The sequence below is a fragment of the Ovis canadensis genome, chromosome 3, assembly GCF_042477335.2.
Source record: "Ovis canadensis isolate MfBH-ARS-UI-01 breed Bighorn chromosome 3, ARS-UI_OviCan_v2, whole genome shotgun sequence".
NCBI classification, from domain to species: Eukaryota; Metazoa; Chordata; class Mammalia; order Artiodactyla; family Bovidae; genus Ovis; species Ovis canadensis.
The window spans coordinates 218,700,712-218,717,820 of record NC_091247.1 but is presented as its reverse complement, the minus strand read 5'-3'; the positions used below and the strand labels follow the sequence as shown (position 1 = coordinate 218,717,820).

Here is a 17,109-nt window from a genome sequence, read left to right as displayed (position 1 = left end):
ACCATGACACCAGACTGGGGCAGGGGTGGCAGAGTCTCAGGGAAGCAGGAGACGGGCAGGACTGACCTTCCGCAGAGCAGCAAAGGCAGGGCCAAAGGTAGCTTTGACCTCCACGCGGTCCCGGATCCAGGCCGGCAGCTTGGCCTGGATGGCCGGGGAGGCGTACCGTTGGTCCAGGAGCACTATGCTGGCAAAGTCCTTCTGGTGCCTGATGGCCCTGCCTGGACAGAACGGGAACGGGTCTTCCTACTGTGCCCCTCTCCTTGCTCAATGCTCAGGCTGGAGAGACGGCAGGTGAAACTGCTCCTTCCTGTCACCTCTGCCCGCAGCCACCCCTCCCGCCAGCAGCACCGCCCCAGACTCACCTATGGACTGGTTGACAGCTTTCATGCACAGGTTCTCCACCAGTGCCTTCCCGGGGCGGGCCTGGCTTGGGGCTCTGGGCTGCAAAGGGCAGAGAGGACCCGTCAGGGTTGATGCCTGCCTCCTGCGAGGGGTTCACCAAGGCTCTGGGGCGAGACCAGTGGGCCTCACGGGCACCAGCAGCCGATACAACAGGTGACGGCACGAAAACACCCAGGAGTATGGAAGCAAGTCCATCCCTCTGGGGCAAACAGGCATACACATCGAGGGGTAGTTGCGGCCATGGGAGGCACGGGGGTACTCACAAGCATCTGGTCCAGGTAAGCCATCTTCTCCTGCAGCTCTGGAGACATGATGTTGGGATAGGGCATGCCCACCATGACCACACACCTAGGGCGGAGGTACACATGAGCCGGGGCACATGGGCGGTTCCCAAGGCCCAGGATGAGGGGCCCATCCTCACCCACCGTCACCAGCTTCCTTCGGCCTCTCCTTCCCCTCATCCCTGCCACCTGGAGCAAGTTCTCATCAGCCCAGATGTCTAGACCAAGGAACCGAGTCCTGATCCAGTGAGGGCAGCCTGGTTTTCCAGCTGGCCCCAAAGGGCCCAATCCAGAGTTGGTGAGTCCAGGCCCCTCACAGTTGTGGATCTGAGCCATCAGCCCAGGTGCAAAGTTAGAGCCCCAGGGGTGAGAAGCCACTGCTTACCGCCCAAGGTCGTCAGAGAAGTTGATGCCTTCGCTCATCTTCCCCCCAACCACGGAGAGCAGCAGGGCACCCGTCTCCGTGCCCCGGGCCTGGCCACAGTGCTGTGGAAACACCAGCCCAGAGCTGCAGCGCCAGACAGTGGGTGCCCCCTTCAGGGGCTCTGGGGACCGGCAGCCTCACCTTAATGCACCTGGAATATTCCAGCAACACCTGCTCCACCCTGTTTGCTTTCTTGGGCTCCTGAAATATCTGAAGGTAAACAGAGAACATCTCCCAGAAAAGGGTCACAGATTGCCTGGGTGTTGGGTCACTCTTAGCCTTAATGTTTTGTGGGGACTGGAAAAGCCCACAGAGCCGGTGTCCTGAAGGACCCCCCCCCCACCCCCGGCCTGGTATCAGGACTGGAAGTAGGGATGAGACACTAGGGGCAGCCCCCGCACACGAGGAACCCCGGGAGGAACTCTGGGTGCCACCGTCTCTCAGGTGGTAAGTCCAGCTGAGTGCCGACCACTCACCCTTTTCCTGATGGTCAGGCGGGCCAGCAGGCCACTCTTCTCCCAGTGGGCGCAGACCTGGTGTTGGTACTCGTAGGAGGGGAAGAAGCAGACCACCCCTCCCGGCACCACATTGCACAGGTTACAGAGAATGCGGCCCGTCTCGTCCATCTAGGGAAGGGAGACGAGAGCCAATCCTGCAGCCCCTCCCGGAAGGCTCAAAGCCACAGACCAAGGCCAGGGTGGCTGCGATTGGCTATGGGGTGCAGCCAGGCGGCACCTCAGTGGGTTGTGTGCCACCCTCCCTACCACAGGCCCAGCTGATGCTTCTATGACAAATCAGGCTCAGAAAACTGCAGACGGGCCCCTAGAGCTGTGCCCAGCACCCCCACACCTGCCCAGGTGAGCCCCTAGAGCTGTGCCTAGCACCCCCAGCCACATAGTAACAGAACCAAGGTAGTGAGCAGCTTGCTCGTACACTCTGCTAAAGGGTGAGGGTGGGGCAGCTCAGTCCCTCCCTGGTGGACGTCCACACAGACACTGCTCAGTGTGTGCCAGCTGAGATGGGAGACCCAGAGCCTGAACACCCGGGACTGGCCAGAGTGCCCCAGCCCTAAATCCATCTCCCACCCCCACAAAGGCCACCGGCAAGCACGCTGGCTGGACTGACCATCTGAGGCAGCCCCCTCTTCTGATATGTGAAGTCCAGCATCTGGTTGGAGGGCCCGCTGCAGATGATGAGGGGCAGGATGTGATCTGGAGGGATCACGTGACCTGGGCGAGACCCAGTGAGGCTGAGTCCACGGAGAACGGCCCCCACCCCCAGCCCTGTCTCCCAGACTTAGACCAGCAAGTTACGGCACCCACCCTCCGCCCTACTCCCACAGAAAACCAACTTGGGACGCCCAGGCCTCCACATGCAGACAGAGGGCCTCAGGGCCAGAAGCTACCCCCTACTCCCAGCCCTACCACCATGGCTTCCATCAGCCCCTGGCTGATCACAACACATGGCTGGACTGTGACAAGGGACCCCCGCCACCGCCCCGGGGCCTGGGTCCTCACCACAGGAGAACTCCACCACACGCTCCGCTTCCACCCCGGCACCAGCCAGCAGCTGCTCCCGGAAGTCGGACACCTGCAGACCACAAGGCCAACACCGTCACCTCCCAGAGGGCTGGGCCGGGAGGGGGCAAGTGCTTAAGAACAGGAGAGAGAGGTACAGGGAAAGCCTGCTAACAGATTCGCTGAAAGAAAACACAGAACTAACGATAGCCAGTGTTGGCAGCCTCATTCCAACCACCTGAGGGAACAACGGGGGAAATTCAGCAACCTGGCAGAGGGCGTCTCAGCCCTGGCTGTGCAACAGAATCACTTTGGAAAAAATATATATATACATGGTCAAGCCCAGCCCAAACTACTGAGTAAGAATCTGTAGTGAGAAGACATGCACATTTGTATTTTTTAAAGGGCTCCAGGTTTTTCACCTATCAAATGGGCAAAATTCCCCAAATTTGAGTACTCTCTGGAAAATAGGTATTCTTGTAGGCTGCTGGTGGGATACAGAGTACAGAGCAGAACAACTCCTGGGGAGGGGACTTTGATGGGTGACCCATAGACGGCAGCCCACCAGGCTCCCCCGTACCTGGGATTCTCCTGGCAAGAACACTGGAGTGGGTTGCCATTTCCTTCTCCAATGCATGAAAGTGAAAAGCGAAAGGGAAGTTGCTCAGCCGTGTTCGACTCTTTGCGACCCCATGGACTGCAGCCCACCAGGCTCCTCCATCCATGGGGTTTTCCAGGACTCTTGGATCCCCTGCATTGGCAGGCAGGTTCTTTACCAGTGAACCGCCAGGGAAGACCCCATAATATAATTCATCTTGGTGAAAAGGCTGAGGAGTGATACCCACACACACCACACACACACACACACACACAGTGGAACACCGGAGAGACAGATCAGAAGCTAATTAAAGGGTTACTTATGGGAACAGAAGTTTGGAGAGGAAAGTAGTGAGACTGAATATGTGCTGTTACAGTTCTGCCTTCTGAAACATGCAGATGTGGACATCTCTTAGAACATAAGAAAGCAACAAGGCAAACTGAAACTGAAAACAAACTGAAACCAAGAACGCCTGGCTACCTATCAAACTTAAACCACAACTGCACAGAGAAGAGCTGGCTTTCCACGCCCAGTGACCACACTCCCTTGGAGGGGCACTTCAAGGGCAAAGAATAAATGCAGGTAAACGAATTCAATCCACAGTTTACTGTTCGAGTGTTGCTAGAATTTTACAACTGTTCTAAGTACATTGTGGGACAGAGCAAAGAATTATGTTAATGTGCTATAAGAAACCAAACTGCAGCTTAAGAGGCATTGTGTAAAGTCAAGTAAAATGACTGGTTTTGATACAGAAACATCACTGTGGATTCACAGCTTCTGAAAACTATGTCCTAAGTCTGTCCACTGAGGAGCAGTCATATATAATAACATAGTCATGTAACGGAATAAAGGGCAGCCAGAGTTGGGCAGGATAAATGCCAATTTGCTGACAAGGAAAAACATTTAAGACGTTTTGCTGCTGAGTGAAAAAAGCAAATGACAATAGCAGCGTGTGGAGACACCGCTTTTGTTTTCAAAATGTGTCTGTGTATCTGTAACAATTACATACGCAAATTCTGTAATAATAATGTACACCAAAATCTGTCTTTTCCTGGTGGAATTACAATCTATTATTGATTTCCTATTAGACTCCCCTAAATGTGTATCAGTATGAAATAAGTATGAAAAGGCAAAATGATAGGCTACTGAGAGAGGAACTCCCCAGGTCAGTAGGTGCCCAACACGCTACTGGAGATCAGTGGAGAAATAACTCCAGAAAGAATGAAGGGATGGAGCCAAAGCAAAAACAATACCCAGTTGTGGATGTGACTGGTGATAGAAGCAAGGTCCGATGCTGTAAAGAGCAATATTGCATAGGGACCTGGAAAGTCAGGTCCATGAATCAAGGCAAATTGGAAGTGGTCAAACAGGAGAGGGCAAGAGTGATCGTCCACATTCTAGGAATCAGCGAACTAAAATGGACTGGAATGGTGAATTTAACTTAGATGACCATTATATCTACTACTGCGGACAGGAATCCCTTAGAAGAAATGGAGTAGCCATCATGGTCAACAAAAGAGTCCGAAATGCAGTACTTGGATGCAATCTCAAAAACGACAGAATGACCTCTGTTCATCTCCAAGGCAAACCATTCAATATCACAGTAATCCAAGTCTGTGCCCCAACCAGTAATGCTGAAGAAGCTGAAGTTGAACAGTTCTATGAAGACCTACAAGACCTTTTAGAACTAACACCCCAAAAAGATGTCCTTTTCATTATAGGGGACTGGAATGCAAAAGTAGGAAGTCAAGAAACACCTGGAGTAACAGGCAAATTTGGCCTTGGAATACGGAATGAAGCAGGGCAAAGACTAATAGAGTTTTGCCAAGAAAATGCACTGGTCATAGCAAACATCCTCTTCCAACAACACAAGAGAAGACTCCACACATGGACATCACCAGATGGTCAACACCGAAATCAGACTGATTTTATTCTTTGCAGCCAAAGATGGAAAAGCTCTATACAGTCACCAAAAAGAAGACCAGGAGCTGACTGTGGCTCAGATCATGAACTCCCCTTATTGCCAAATTCAGACTTACACTGAAGAAAGTAGGGAAGACCACTAGACTATTCAGGTATGACCTAAATCAAATCCCTTATGATTATACAGTAGAAGTGAGAAACAGATTTAAAGGACTAGATCTGATAGAGTGCCTGATGAACTATGGACTGAGGTTCATGACATTGTACAGGAGACAGGGATCAAGACCATCCCCGTGGAAAAGAAATGCAAAAAAGCAAAATGGCTGTCTGGGGAGGCCTTACAAATAGCTGTGGAAAAGAAGAGAAGCGAAAAGCAAAGGAGAAAAGGAAAGATATAAGCACCTGAATGCAGAGTTCTAAAGAAGAGATAAGAAAGCCTTCCTTAGCGATCAATGCAAAGAAATAGAGGAAAACAACAGAATGGGAAAGACTAGAGATCTCTTCAAGAAAATTAGAGCTACCAAGGAAGCATCACTATGAACAAAGCTAGTGGAGGTGATGGAATTCCAGTGGAGCTGTTTCAAATCCTGAAAGATGATGCTGTGAAAGTGCTGCAGTCAATATGCCAGCAAATTTGGAAAACTCAGCAGTGGCCACAGGACTGGAAAAGGTCAGTTTTTATTCCAATTACAAAGAAAGGCAATGCCAAAGAATGCTCAAACTACCGCACAATTGCACTCATCTCACATGCTAGTAAAGTAATGCTCAAAATTCTCCAAGCCAGGCTTCAGCAATATGTGAACCGTGAACTCCCTGATGTTCCAGCTGGTTTTAGAAAAGGCAGAGGAACCAGAGATCAAATTGCCAACATCTACTGGATGATCAAAAAAGCAAGAGAGTTCCAGAAAAACATCTATTTCTGCTTTATTGACTATGCCAAAGCCTTTGACTGTGTGGATCACAATAAACTATAGAATATTCTGATAGAGATGGGAATACCAGACCACCTGACCTGCCTCTTGAGAAACCTATATGCAGGTCAGGAAGCAACGGTTAGAACTGGACATGGAACAACAGACTGGTTCCAAATAAGAAAAGGAGTACAGCAAGGCTGTATATTGTCACCCTGCTTATTTAACTTCTATGCAGAGTACATCATGAGAAATGCTGGACTGGAAGAAACACAAGCTGGAATCAAGACTGCCGGGAGAAATATCAATAACCTCAGATATGCAGATGACACCACCCTTATGGCAGAAAGTGAAGAGGAACTAAAAAGCCTCTTGATGAAAATGCAAGAGGAGAGTGAAAAAGTTGGCTTAAAGCTCAACATTCAGAAAACTAAGATCATGGCATCCGGTCCCATCACTTCATGGGAAATAGATGGGGAAACAATGGAAACAGTGTCAGATTTTTGGGGGCTCCAAAATCACTGCAGATGGTGACTTTTACATGAAATTAAAAGACGCTTACTCCTTGGAAGAAAAGTTATGACCAACCTAGACAGCATATTCAAAAGCAGAGACATTACTTTGCCGACTAACGTCCATCTAGTCGAGGCTATGCTTTTTCCAGTGGTCATGTATGGATGTGAGAGTTCGACTGTGAAGAAAGCTGAGCGCCAAACAATTGATGCTTTTGAACTGTGGTGTTGGAGAAGACTCTTGAGAGTCCCTTGGACTGCAGGGAGATCCAACCAGTCCATTCTGAAGATCAGCCCTGGGATTTCTTTGGAAGGAATGATGCTAAAACTGAAACTCCAGTACTTTGGCCACCTCATGGGAAGAGTTGACTCATTGGAAAAGACTCTGGTGCTGGGAGGGACTGGGGGCAGGAGGAAAAGGGGACGACAGAGGATGAGATGTCTGGATGGCATCACCAACTCAATGGACGTGAATCTGAGTGAACTCCGGGAGTTGGTGATGCACAGGGAGGCCTGGCGTGCTCCAATTAATGGGGTCGCAAAGAGTCGGACACGACTGAGCGACTGAACTGAACTGAAAATGTGTATATTAAAACTTAAGTTTATGAGAGAGAGAGATGGTTGTATCTAGCATGGGTACAACAAGGGGAGGCCACTGCATTCTGGGTCTGAAACTCTAGGACGGCTTTCTCTGGAGAAGAGACCCAAATATCTGTGTCTGCCTGACCCCAGATACTGGCCTAGAGACAGAATAGCAATGCCACCTGGTGGCCACTGCTTGGCTGGCTCAAGCTGCACCCCTACCCCAGCCTCCTACCCTTCCACCCCCGGCCCTATTGGCCAGGGATCCTTCCCCTCCTAATACCCAGGCGTAAGGCTGGGCCACGTCCTTACCGGCTGCATGGTGCCGCCTGCAATGATCACCGCCCGGCATTCCTTCACCACCTGGGCGAAGTGCACGGCTGGGTTCAGGAGCAGGAACTTAAGGCTGCTCTGGCTGAGGCTGCCTGCAGACAAAAAAAGACAGCCACATGCAGAAGGGCAGGCGGGTGCAAGCCAACCAAAACCTCCATCTGTCTGAGACAAAGATGGTGTCCAGTCAGGTCCACACAGGAGCCACAGAGATGCTGCTTTCTCTTTAAATGAGACCCATTTCATCCCCAGGACAACCACGAGGGAGACGCACAATCGTCTCCCTTCCCACACGAGGGACTGAGGTTTGGGGAGAAGCTGGTCCCAATCACGCAGCTTGTAGGTGATGGGGCCATACTCCAACGCAGCCCCCCAACCCTCACACCGGGCCGCGCGGCTTCTCAGGTAACCTCGCCGAGGCCGGCCAGCAGCCCAGCACCTCCATGTCCTCCTCCTCGCCCCCTCGACGCCGGCGCGGGTCACAGGCGGCCGTTTACCTGTCCTAACCCAGCGAGGTATGAACACCAACTGGAGGTGAAGAAGCCTGGCTCCTCCCAGTTACCTTGGCGGCTCAGGATGACCCGGCCATCCTGGTTGGCAGTGGTGAGAGCCTCGAGGAAGCCTTCAACGTGCATCAGTGGGGAAGCAGGCCGCAGAGACCGGTCCTCTTCCGCCTCTGCGGGGGTGGCAGGGGCTGCACAGAGCAGAGAAAGGGGGTCAGCGACTCCGGACGGAGGACAAAGACCACTCACGTGAGGAAGGCTGCAACCCAGGCTGCCTGTCCCCACTCACCCACCGTCGCCCCAGGCTGCAGGCTCTGCAGGAAGACCTGGAAGCCGGACAGTTTGGGCTGCTCCATGGAGGGCACCAGGACTGCCCCGTACCTCTCTGTGAAGCCAAGGAGCTGGGATGGGATGAGAGCAGCGGCCGTGAGGGGAGATGGATGGGCCTCTCTGCCCACCCACAATCTGCCCCCAGTGAACATGGGGACAGGTGCCCCGGCGCTTCCACAGGGCAGGAGAGAGGGGCACATGGGGCAGCCTCGGGCTGAGCAGAGGGTCGGGTACCTTTCTGCTGATCTTGCTCTTCTCACAGTAACGCCGCACCTGCAAAAACACACCCGGCCAGAGGCACCATGAAAATGGATACAGCTGGAGAGAGACCTTCCACATGCCTGGGAGTGGGCCCACCGCCCCCGGTGCCAGAAGCCTCCGATGGCCACATCAGCCTCCCGCCCGGGGCCTCTCCTCTGCCCCTGCCCCCATTACTGCAGAGAGGAGAAAGGGGGAACCTGGAAGCACCGGCTTATCACACACAGAGAAAAGCGCAGCTGTCATCACAGTAAGCTGATGACCCCTCTCCTCTGACATGAGCTGTGTGCAAGGGTTAAGTTATCCCATAGACCCTCAGGCCTCTGAGCTGCTCAAGGACAGAAGGAACTCACTTTTGATTCCTTCCACGGTCTTCATGCAGAGTTCTGCCCACGGGTGGGGAACAATAAAGGAGCATGGGGGTGCCTACCCCCAAAGGTGATGACCTACCTTGAACAGGTTGATGTTGTCGATCTTGCTCTGGAAGAGGAAGTCGTTGATGGTCTTCAGCTCTGTCCCTGACAACAAACATGCGGGCCAGACGTTCCCCCCCGGGGACCAAGGCCTGCATCCCGGAGGGAAGCTCACCAACAGCTGCCGCCCGTTCTTACCTGCCTGCGAGAGGGTCTGTGTGTTGGGATTTTGCTTAATGTTCCCTAAAAAAAAGAGAGAATCAAACAGGTCAGGACAGTGGGCCCGGCCCCCGTCCTCTCCCTCTGCTCTGTAGTTATCGAGCGAGAATGTTGCTGTCTGAAGGGGTCTTCTGCCATTTACAGCACCCAAAGGACCCGTTGGAGGGGGGCAGGATGTCCCGGGGGCCTGGAGGTCTGACCCACATGTTGCATGTACAGCCCTAGCCTGGCAATGTCACCCTTTGCAAGGCAAGCACAGGGACCCCCACCCCCATTCCTACAGGCGTGAGCAGCAGACCCCCAGGTTGCAGGGCAGAGACCAATTGAAGAGCGCCGAGCTGAGATCCCCTGGAAACTCCCCTGCCCTCTGCACTTCAGCTTCAACGGGTAAAGGGACTCAGCAAAGGGATGCTGCCGTGCAGAGGAAGACAAAGGAGCGCGGGACCAGGAGCCAGGGACTCCAGTCCCTCTCACTGGGCTCATGAACCAGCGGCCGGCCATGCCCCTGCCCCGGGCTTCAGTTACTGCCCTGAGGCTGAGCACGCCTATGCCACCCTCCTGTGGGAGCACCGAGCCCTGAGTACCAGCACCAACAGGGTCATACACACGTTTATAGCACAACATGTGATGGGTGCTGCCACCCAAGGAGAGGGCCTGGCCAAGTAAAAAGGACTCAGGACACGAGCATACACAACCAGGTTCTAAAAAACATCTAAGCGGGGACAGATGAGGATTTCTAAATCAATGGCTGCAATGATGCCTGTGACCGGAACCCTGGAGGTGCTGACTGGCATCCGGGGACCGGGCTCCAGCAGACTCGGGGCGGGCAGGAAGGCTCCTCACCGCCCAGCACAGCCACGAACTTTTCCAGCAGATACAGGAGCTGCTTGATGTACATCAGGTTCTTGGCCTTCAGGCGCTTCCTGGAAGGGGGGAAGCCCGGGTATATCAGTGGGAGGGATCCCAACTCCCCTCCTGGTCCAGAGCTGGGACCTTCCTGTCTGCCACCTTCCCAACTGGGGCATGAGCTGCAGCCAGCTCTCCCAGAAGACAGGCTGGCCAGGGCTCAAGGCCTCCACGGCCTAGTGGGGTGCAAGCCCAACGAACCAGGAGGTGAAGGGCATGCTGGCCCACTGCTCTGAGCCCAGGCCAGAGACACCCCACGATGCCTCCTCTCGCAGGTAGGCTTTGGGGCACCAGGGCTGAGTGGGGCCTTCCCAACCCCCTAGGAGGCAGCGTCTCACCCGTATCGTTCTGTGTACTGGAGCAGCTGGCTGTGGGCCTGGCAGAGCTGGGGGAGGAGACGGTGCAGGTGAGAGGCCGGAGCAGACCTGGGCAAGCCACCCTGGGCAGTGCCAGTGACCCCTGGATGCCTGACTGTGCCAACTCAGGACACTCAGGGCAGTCGAAATGCAGGGGGAGCTGGGGCAGACCAACGTGTGGGTTTTCAAGGCTCCTTGGCTGGTAGGGCCAAGAGATGGGGGGAGGCAGACTGCTGCTGTGGCATCCAGTGAGGGTCAGGGAAAAGGCCAGATGGCAATGCTTGCACGTAAAGAACATCTCTGCTAGTGTTTCCTCGGAAGGATACGCTGTCTGCTGAGAGAGACAGTTCAAGGCAACCCTCACACCCTGGCCCAGGTCTGTCGAGGAGAGCGTCATGTGGGCTTAAGGATCAAGAGCCAGTGGTCAAATCCACTGACCTCAAAGTCACTCAGTCATGTCCAACTCTCTGCGACCCCCATAGGTTGTAGCCCACCAGGCTCCTCTGTCCATAGGGATTCTCCAGGCAAGAATACTGGAGTAGGTACCTACCTATTCCCTTCTCCAGGGTATCTTTCTAACCCAGGGATCAAACCTAGGTCTCCCATGTTGCAGACAGATTCTTTACTGTCTGAGCCTCCACGGAAGCCCTCAGGGACAGAGCTTAACTTCCCTCAGACTCCGCGCTCTCAGAGTTAACAGGACCAGCCCGATGCAGTCAGGGGGCCCCGCCAACGAGGTGCAAGGCACGTAACAAGCAATTAACAAACAGCGGCTGTCAACTGTCTCCAGCATCCCTCACGGTAGTGTCAGCAGTAACATCCAGCCACGCGAGGACCCGCTTCTCACACCCTGCCACTCTGACCTGGAGGCCTCGGGTGACAGGGCAGGGAGGACCACGCAGAGTGCCCACCGCCAGGCTGGGCCCAGTCCTAAATCCTGCTGGGGGTCCCAGTCTCAGCTCAGCACACGCCCTGCCCCCCACCCCAGGCAGGCCCTGGTCCGGGAAGATGGAGGCCCACCCACCTGGGAACCTCTGACCTCCATGCTGTGGATGTTGGTGATGGTGTCAATGAGGTTGTGGGCCTCGTCGATGACCACCACCTGGCCCTGCAGCCGTATCCCCGCTGCCTGGCGAGTGGGTGCGTGCAGCAGCATCTGATAGGGGAGCACCACCAGCTGGAGAGGAAGAGAGGGCCTGAGGGGACGGAACCCCCTTCCTCCTCCAGCGGGGTTGGCCCAGCCACCTTGCAGCCCCAGTGTGCATGGTTCCACTTCCCGCCCAGAACATATACAGGGACACAGAAGAAAGCTAGAGCAGCACGCTGTGACCTGAGCATGAGACCCTGCCTAGAAAGCCTGTGGACCAAACAGGAAACAGATACAACTGGAGCCCAGTGGACCATTGGCAGTCGTGGGGAGGGGGCTGGGACCCCAGCTGCAGAGGCCCTTCTGTGCCCCTGGAAGTGGGGAGGGACCTGGGGGAGGGGGCTGGGACCCCAGCTGCGGAGCCCCTTCTGTGCCCCCAAGGCAGCCCTGGGTTCTGGTCCTGGAGCCATGCGACTCTAGGAAAGTCAACCTCTCAGCCTCAGTTTCCTTATCTGCAAAATGGGCTCAATATACTATCTTACATAAAACCACCACCGCCTGACTCCTGGTCTTCACCTGGGCTGCTGGAATGGCAAACCGGCCCCCGTAGTAGGGACAGGCCCGAGCTTCCTTGCCCAGAGCCACCAACTGCTCGACGTCCTTCACCCCTGCCAGGACCTCGTCCCGGAGGAGCTGCAGCCGCTCGTGGCTGTAGAAGGGGCAGGTAGCCCTTGGCTCCTGCCTCCGCCTCCTCCTCGTGGGCTCCTCTTCCTCAGTGATGCTTTTCCTCTCTGAGGGGCACAGGGGCAAAGGCAGAAAGCCACAGCTGTCCCGGGGCCAGGAATGGTTCTGTACCATCCAGACCTGTTCCCATGGGGCAGAGCCTATGGACCTTTCAGAACTGCTGCTTATGATCTCATTGAAACATCCCAGCATCTTATTGTCTTTCTAGAAAAGGCCTACAAAACCATCTCTCAACCAGGGTTTTGGGCTAGATCTGGACTAAAAGGCAGACAGGCCCCTCTTCCCCACGTGAGGCTCTTTAGGAAGGAAGTCGGGTCTGCCTTGCCCTCTCTCCCACCACTTCCCGCATCCCTGGAGCCACTCCCCACTCCACTCCCAGCACCGCCCTGGGCTGCAGGAGGGTCCCAGAGGCCTGGAGCATTGGCAGCTACCATGCTTGCTTCTCTGCATCTCCACACAGCGGTCATTGATCAGCTGCACTGAACCCAGCTTCCGCACGTCCCCATTGACACACAGGTTCTGTAAGACCGAGGAGAGGGCAAGAGAAACGGGGCTGCCTGAGCGACATGGAGGGAGCCCCGAGGCCTGCCTGCCCTCCCACTTCCTTCCAGGGACCAGCACGGCCCGTCCTGCCCTGCGGCCTGCCTCGGCCCCACGGTGGTCTCTGCCTTCTGGGATGGAAACCAGTGGGATGGCACCAGGCTCTCACCTGCCGAGAGCCCAGGGAGACCAGCCGGGTGTCCTGGCCAAAGGGGCTCTTCTGTACCTCATGCACGAACTGGGCCAGCTGGGAGTGCGTCCGGCTGCAGTAGTAAATCTGCCCGGGGAGGGGGTATCGGGGGAGACCGTCACTCTAAACACTCCGCACAGGGAGGAGGGCCGGGGCCCAAGAGGCCAAGGGAACAGGGAGGGCGGCCAGGATTCAGACCTAAAAAAGGCGACCACCCCCATCTCCCTACCCCCGGCAGACCCCAGGCGGCCCCCGCCCCTGGGTCACGCCCGGCTTCTGCTCCGGGTGCGCTGCGGGGCTCGGTCGTGTCAGAAGAGGGAGTGTCCCCTCAATGGCAACTCAGACACCAGAAGGACTCTGAGAGTCAGAGGTATGAGGGTGGGGGTGAGGGTCCACACACACATCCCAGGGCTCAGGGGCTGGGGGCTGGGTGGGGATAAAGCAGGAGGAGGCTGAGCTCAGTTCTGTGTGCCCCTCTGAGAAGCAGGAGAGGAAAAGGAGAGGGGCGATATCTAATGTCAATAGAGAAAACCAAAAGTCTTCAGTGCAGGAAGCCGGAGCAGCATCAGAACCACACAGGCCTCCCAGCCCCCAGGCAAATGCACACTCAGACCAAGGACAGGGGCCTGCCACCACCCACCACCCCCTGGAGACCGGGGGCAGAGCACTCGCCGCCCCCCACCCCCATGGAGACCTGAGCCCTTGGCCCAGAGGCTGCCCTTCGACACCCTGAGGCACAGGCATCTCCTGGGGGCCCTGCCCGGCGAGCACCCGGAAACTTGGGGGTTGGAGACTTGGAGATGAAGCTCCAGCCTCATCCGCAGACCCAGGTGGCTCACCAGGGACCCAGGACCCTCTGTCTCACCTTCGTTACGTGTTCTTCGTCCAGGTCATCTTCATCCACGTCCACTCTGAAAGGAAAAAACACACGCATGGAGAAAGTCTTCTCAGACTTCAGTCTTTGTTTTTATCCACCCAGAAATTCAGTTTTTTTAAGAATTAAAGATTTTAAAATTAAAAAAATAAAAAACTAAAAACAAACAAATAAATAAATAAAAAAAAATAAAAGGCATTAGGGTGCATTGCCCGAGGCTCTCAGAGAGGGGTTATCAACAGGGCCAGCCTCCTGGTTCGTGTAGGGCTGTTCGGGCAACTCTGGGATTTAAACCACAGGTCACCCAGGACAAAGTCGGCATGACCCCCATGAGGGGCTGGATGTGGGAGGAGGCGAAGCACATCCTGTGGGTCAGAACCAGGGGGCGTGTCCTCAGAGGCTGGTATCTCAGGACGCAGGGTATCGAAGCCACAGAAGCTAAGCTGCAGGATCAGGGGTCTGGCTGGACCCTGAGGTGCACTTTCTGGTTGAATACTGACAAACTGCACTCGAGTTCTTTACCATGTTCCCCAGGGGCCCCCAGGCAAGGAGCAGGACAGCAGGCCAGCAATCCAGGGATGGGAGGAAGGGCCATGGGGCACTAGCTGCTCCTGTCTCCCCAGAGCAGGATGGGGTGTGGAGAGCAGCCTGGCACCTTAGCCCTGGGTGGGGTCACAAGTGTCTTGGCCAGGTGCTGAAACCTGTGGCTCAGGGCAGGCCTTTGAGCACCAACACAGAAAAGCCCCAGGGCCAGGTGGCTTCACCGGTCAATTCTACCAAATAAAGAAATAATGCCAATCATTCTCAAATGCTTCCAAAAAAACCAAAGAGGAGGGATCAGTCCCAAACTCATTTCATGAGGACAGTGTCACTCTGATACCAAAGTCGATAATGACACAGAGGAAAAGAGAATTGCTGGCCAAGATCCCCACTGAATAGACACAGAAATCCTCAACAAAAACACCAGCAAACCAGCATGTTAATGCACCATGCTTCATGATCAAGTAGGATTTATCCCTCAGATGCAAGGATGTGTCAACATAAGTAAATCAATAAATGCCATAAATCACTTAGTGGAATGAAAGATAAAAAAGATTATATGATCATCTCAGTAGGTGTAAGAGAAGCATTTGACAAAAGTCAACACCTGGGGCTTCCCTGGTGGCTCAGTGGTAAAGAATCCACCTGCCAATGCAGGAGACACGGGTTTGACTCCTGATCTGGGAAAACCCCACATGCCGTGGAGCAACCAAGCCCGTGCACGACGGTGAAGCCTGTGCACTAGAGCCCAGGAGCTGCGACTCCTGAAGCCTGCACGCCCTAGAGCCTGTGCTCTGCAACAAGAGAAGCCGCGGCAATGAGAAGCCCGAGCACCGCAACTAGAGGAAAGCCCGCACAGCAAAGACCCGGCTCAGCCCAAAATAAACCAATAAAATTTCTGTTAAAAAAAAAAAGAGCTAATAGCTCCAAAAAAGTAATCAATGTCCTCTCATGATAGAAATTCTCAAGAAACTGAAGAGAAGGAGCCTACCTTAACATAATGAAGGCCATTGGCGACAAGCCCGCAGGTCACATCACACTCAGTGGTAAAGGCTTTTCCTCTAAGATCAGGCACAAGGAAGCTCACTCTCACCACTCCTGCTCAGCACAGTATTGGAAGTCCTAGCCAGAGCAATCAGGCAAGAAAAAGAAATGAAAGGCATCCAATTTGGAAAGGAAGAAGTGAACTGTCTGTTTGCAGATGACATGGTTTTATATGCAGAAAACCGTGAAGATGTGACCCCAAAACTGTTAGAACTAATAAAGAAATTCAGTAAAGGAGAAGGTGGCAGAGGATGAGTTGGTTAGATAGCATCACTGACTCAATCAGACATGAATCTGAGCAAACTCCGGGAGAGGACAGGGGAGCCTCGAGTGCTATAGTCTATGAGGTTGCAAAGACTCGGACACAACTTGATGATTGAAAATCAACAACTGGCATAAAAGCAGATGCACAGACCAGTAGAAAAGAACTGAGAGCCCAGAAATCAACCCCTGTGTATACAACTAATCTGAAAAGGAGGCCAAGAATACCCAATGGAGAAAAGACACTCTCTTCAACAAATGGGATATTCACAAGAACAAGAATGAAATTAGACACCTTCACATACCACTCACAAATTAACTCAAACTTGATTAAAGACTTAAGATGTAACCCCTGAAACCACAAAACTCCTAGAAGAAAACACAGGGAACAAGCTCCTTAACGTTGGTGTTGACAATGACTTTTTAAAATATACGAGAAGTATAAGCAACAAAGCGAAGATAAACAAAAGGGACTACTTCAAACTAAAACGTTTCCAGACAAAAGAAAAATAAAATCAACAAAATGAAAAGCCAACCTATGGAATGGGAGAAAATATTTGAAAACCATCCATCTGATAAGAGGTTAATTTCTAAAATATATTAGGAACTCCTACAACTCAATAGTAAAAAACCAAACAAACAAAAAAAACCCATATAATCCAATTTTAAAATGGGCAGGAGAACTGAATGGACATTATTCCAAAGTAACATACAAATAACCAACAGGTACATGAAAAGGTCAAATCCCTTATCATTATACAGTAGAAATGATAAATAGACTCAAGGGATTAGATCTGATAGAGTGCCTGAAGAACTGTGGACGGAGGTTCACAGCATTATACAGAAGGCCGTGATCAAAACCATTCCCAAGAAAAAGAAATGCAAAAAGGCAAAATGGTTGTCTGAGGAGGCCTTACAAATAGCTGAGGAAAGAAGAGAAGTGAAAGGCAAAGCAGAAAAGGAAAGATAGAACCATCGGATGCAGAGTTCCAGAGAATCTCAAGGAGAGAGAAGAAAGCCTTCCTCAGTGGTCAGTTCAAAGAAATAGAGGAAACCAACAGAATGGGAAAGACTAGAGATCTCTTCAAGAAAATCAGAGATACCAAGGGACTATTTCATGCAAAGATGGGCTCAATAAAGGACGGAAATGGTATGCAGCTAACAGAAGAAGGTATTAAGAAGAGATGGCAAGAATACACAGAACAACTATACAAAAAAGATCTTAATGACCCAGATAACCACGGTGGTATGATCACTCACCTAGAGCCAGACATCCTGGAATGGGAAAGTCAAGTGGGCCTTAAGAAGCATCACTATGAAGAAAGCTACTGGAAGTGCTGGAATTCCAGTTGAGCTATTTC

At 53.2% G+C, this 17,109-nt stretch overlaps 1 protein-coding gene across 6 annotated transcripts in view; it reads right to left on the bottom strand.

Annotated features, from left to right (window-relative positions):
* The window catches only part of DDX11 (DEAD/H-box helicase 11), a 32,844-nt gene that overhangs the window by 879 nt on the left and 14,856 nt on the right, over positions 1-17,109 (bottom strand). For 2 of the 6 annotated variants that reach the window (XM_069581544.1, XM_069581541.1), the window contains exons 6-25: positions 13,895-13,940; positions 13,009-13,116; positions 12,731-12,818; positions 12,132-12,346; positions 11,493-11,645; positions 10,451-10,497; positions 10,050-10,129; positions 9,025-9,230; positions 8,551-8,589; positions 8,276-8,387; positions 8,046-8,177; positions 7,466-7,578; positions 2,628-2,700; positions 2,236-2,339; positions 1,587-1,736; positions 1,252-1,320; positions 1,072-1,172; positions 669-753; positions 366-444; positions 67-221 (exon numbers count right to left, since the gene is read on the bottom strand). In XM_069581544.1, the coding sequence (XP_069437645.1) occupies positions 67-221; positions 366-444; positions 669-753; positions 1,072-1,172; positions 1,252-1,320; positions 1,587-1,736; positions 2,236-2,339; positions 2,628-2,700; positions 7,466-7,578; positions 8,046-8,177; positions 8,276-8,387; positions 8,551-8,589; positions 9,025-9,230; positions 10,050-10,129; positions 10,451-10,497; positions 11,493-11,645; positions 12,132-12,346; positions 12,731-12,818; positions 13,009-13,116; positions 13,895-13,940 (2,155 nt within the window). Of the gene's footprint in view, positions 1-66; positions 222-365; positions 445-668; positions 754-1,071; positions 1,173-1,251; positions 1,321-1,586; positions 1,737-2,235; positions 2,340-2,627; positions 2,701-7,465; positions 7,579-8,045; positions 8,178-8,275; positions 8,388-8,550; positions 8,590-9,024; positions 9,231-10,049; positions 10,130-10,450; positions 10,498-11,492; positions 11,646-12,131; positions 12,347-12,730; positions 12,819-13,008; positions 13,117-13,894; positions 13,941-15,434; positions 15,520-17,109 lie in introns of those variants that run through there. The other 4 variants (XM_069581542.1, XM_069581546.1, XM_069581545.1 and 1 more) reach the window with 4 other exon arrangements.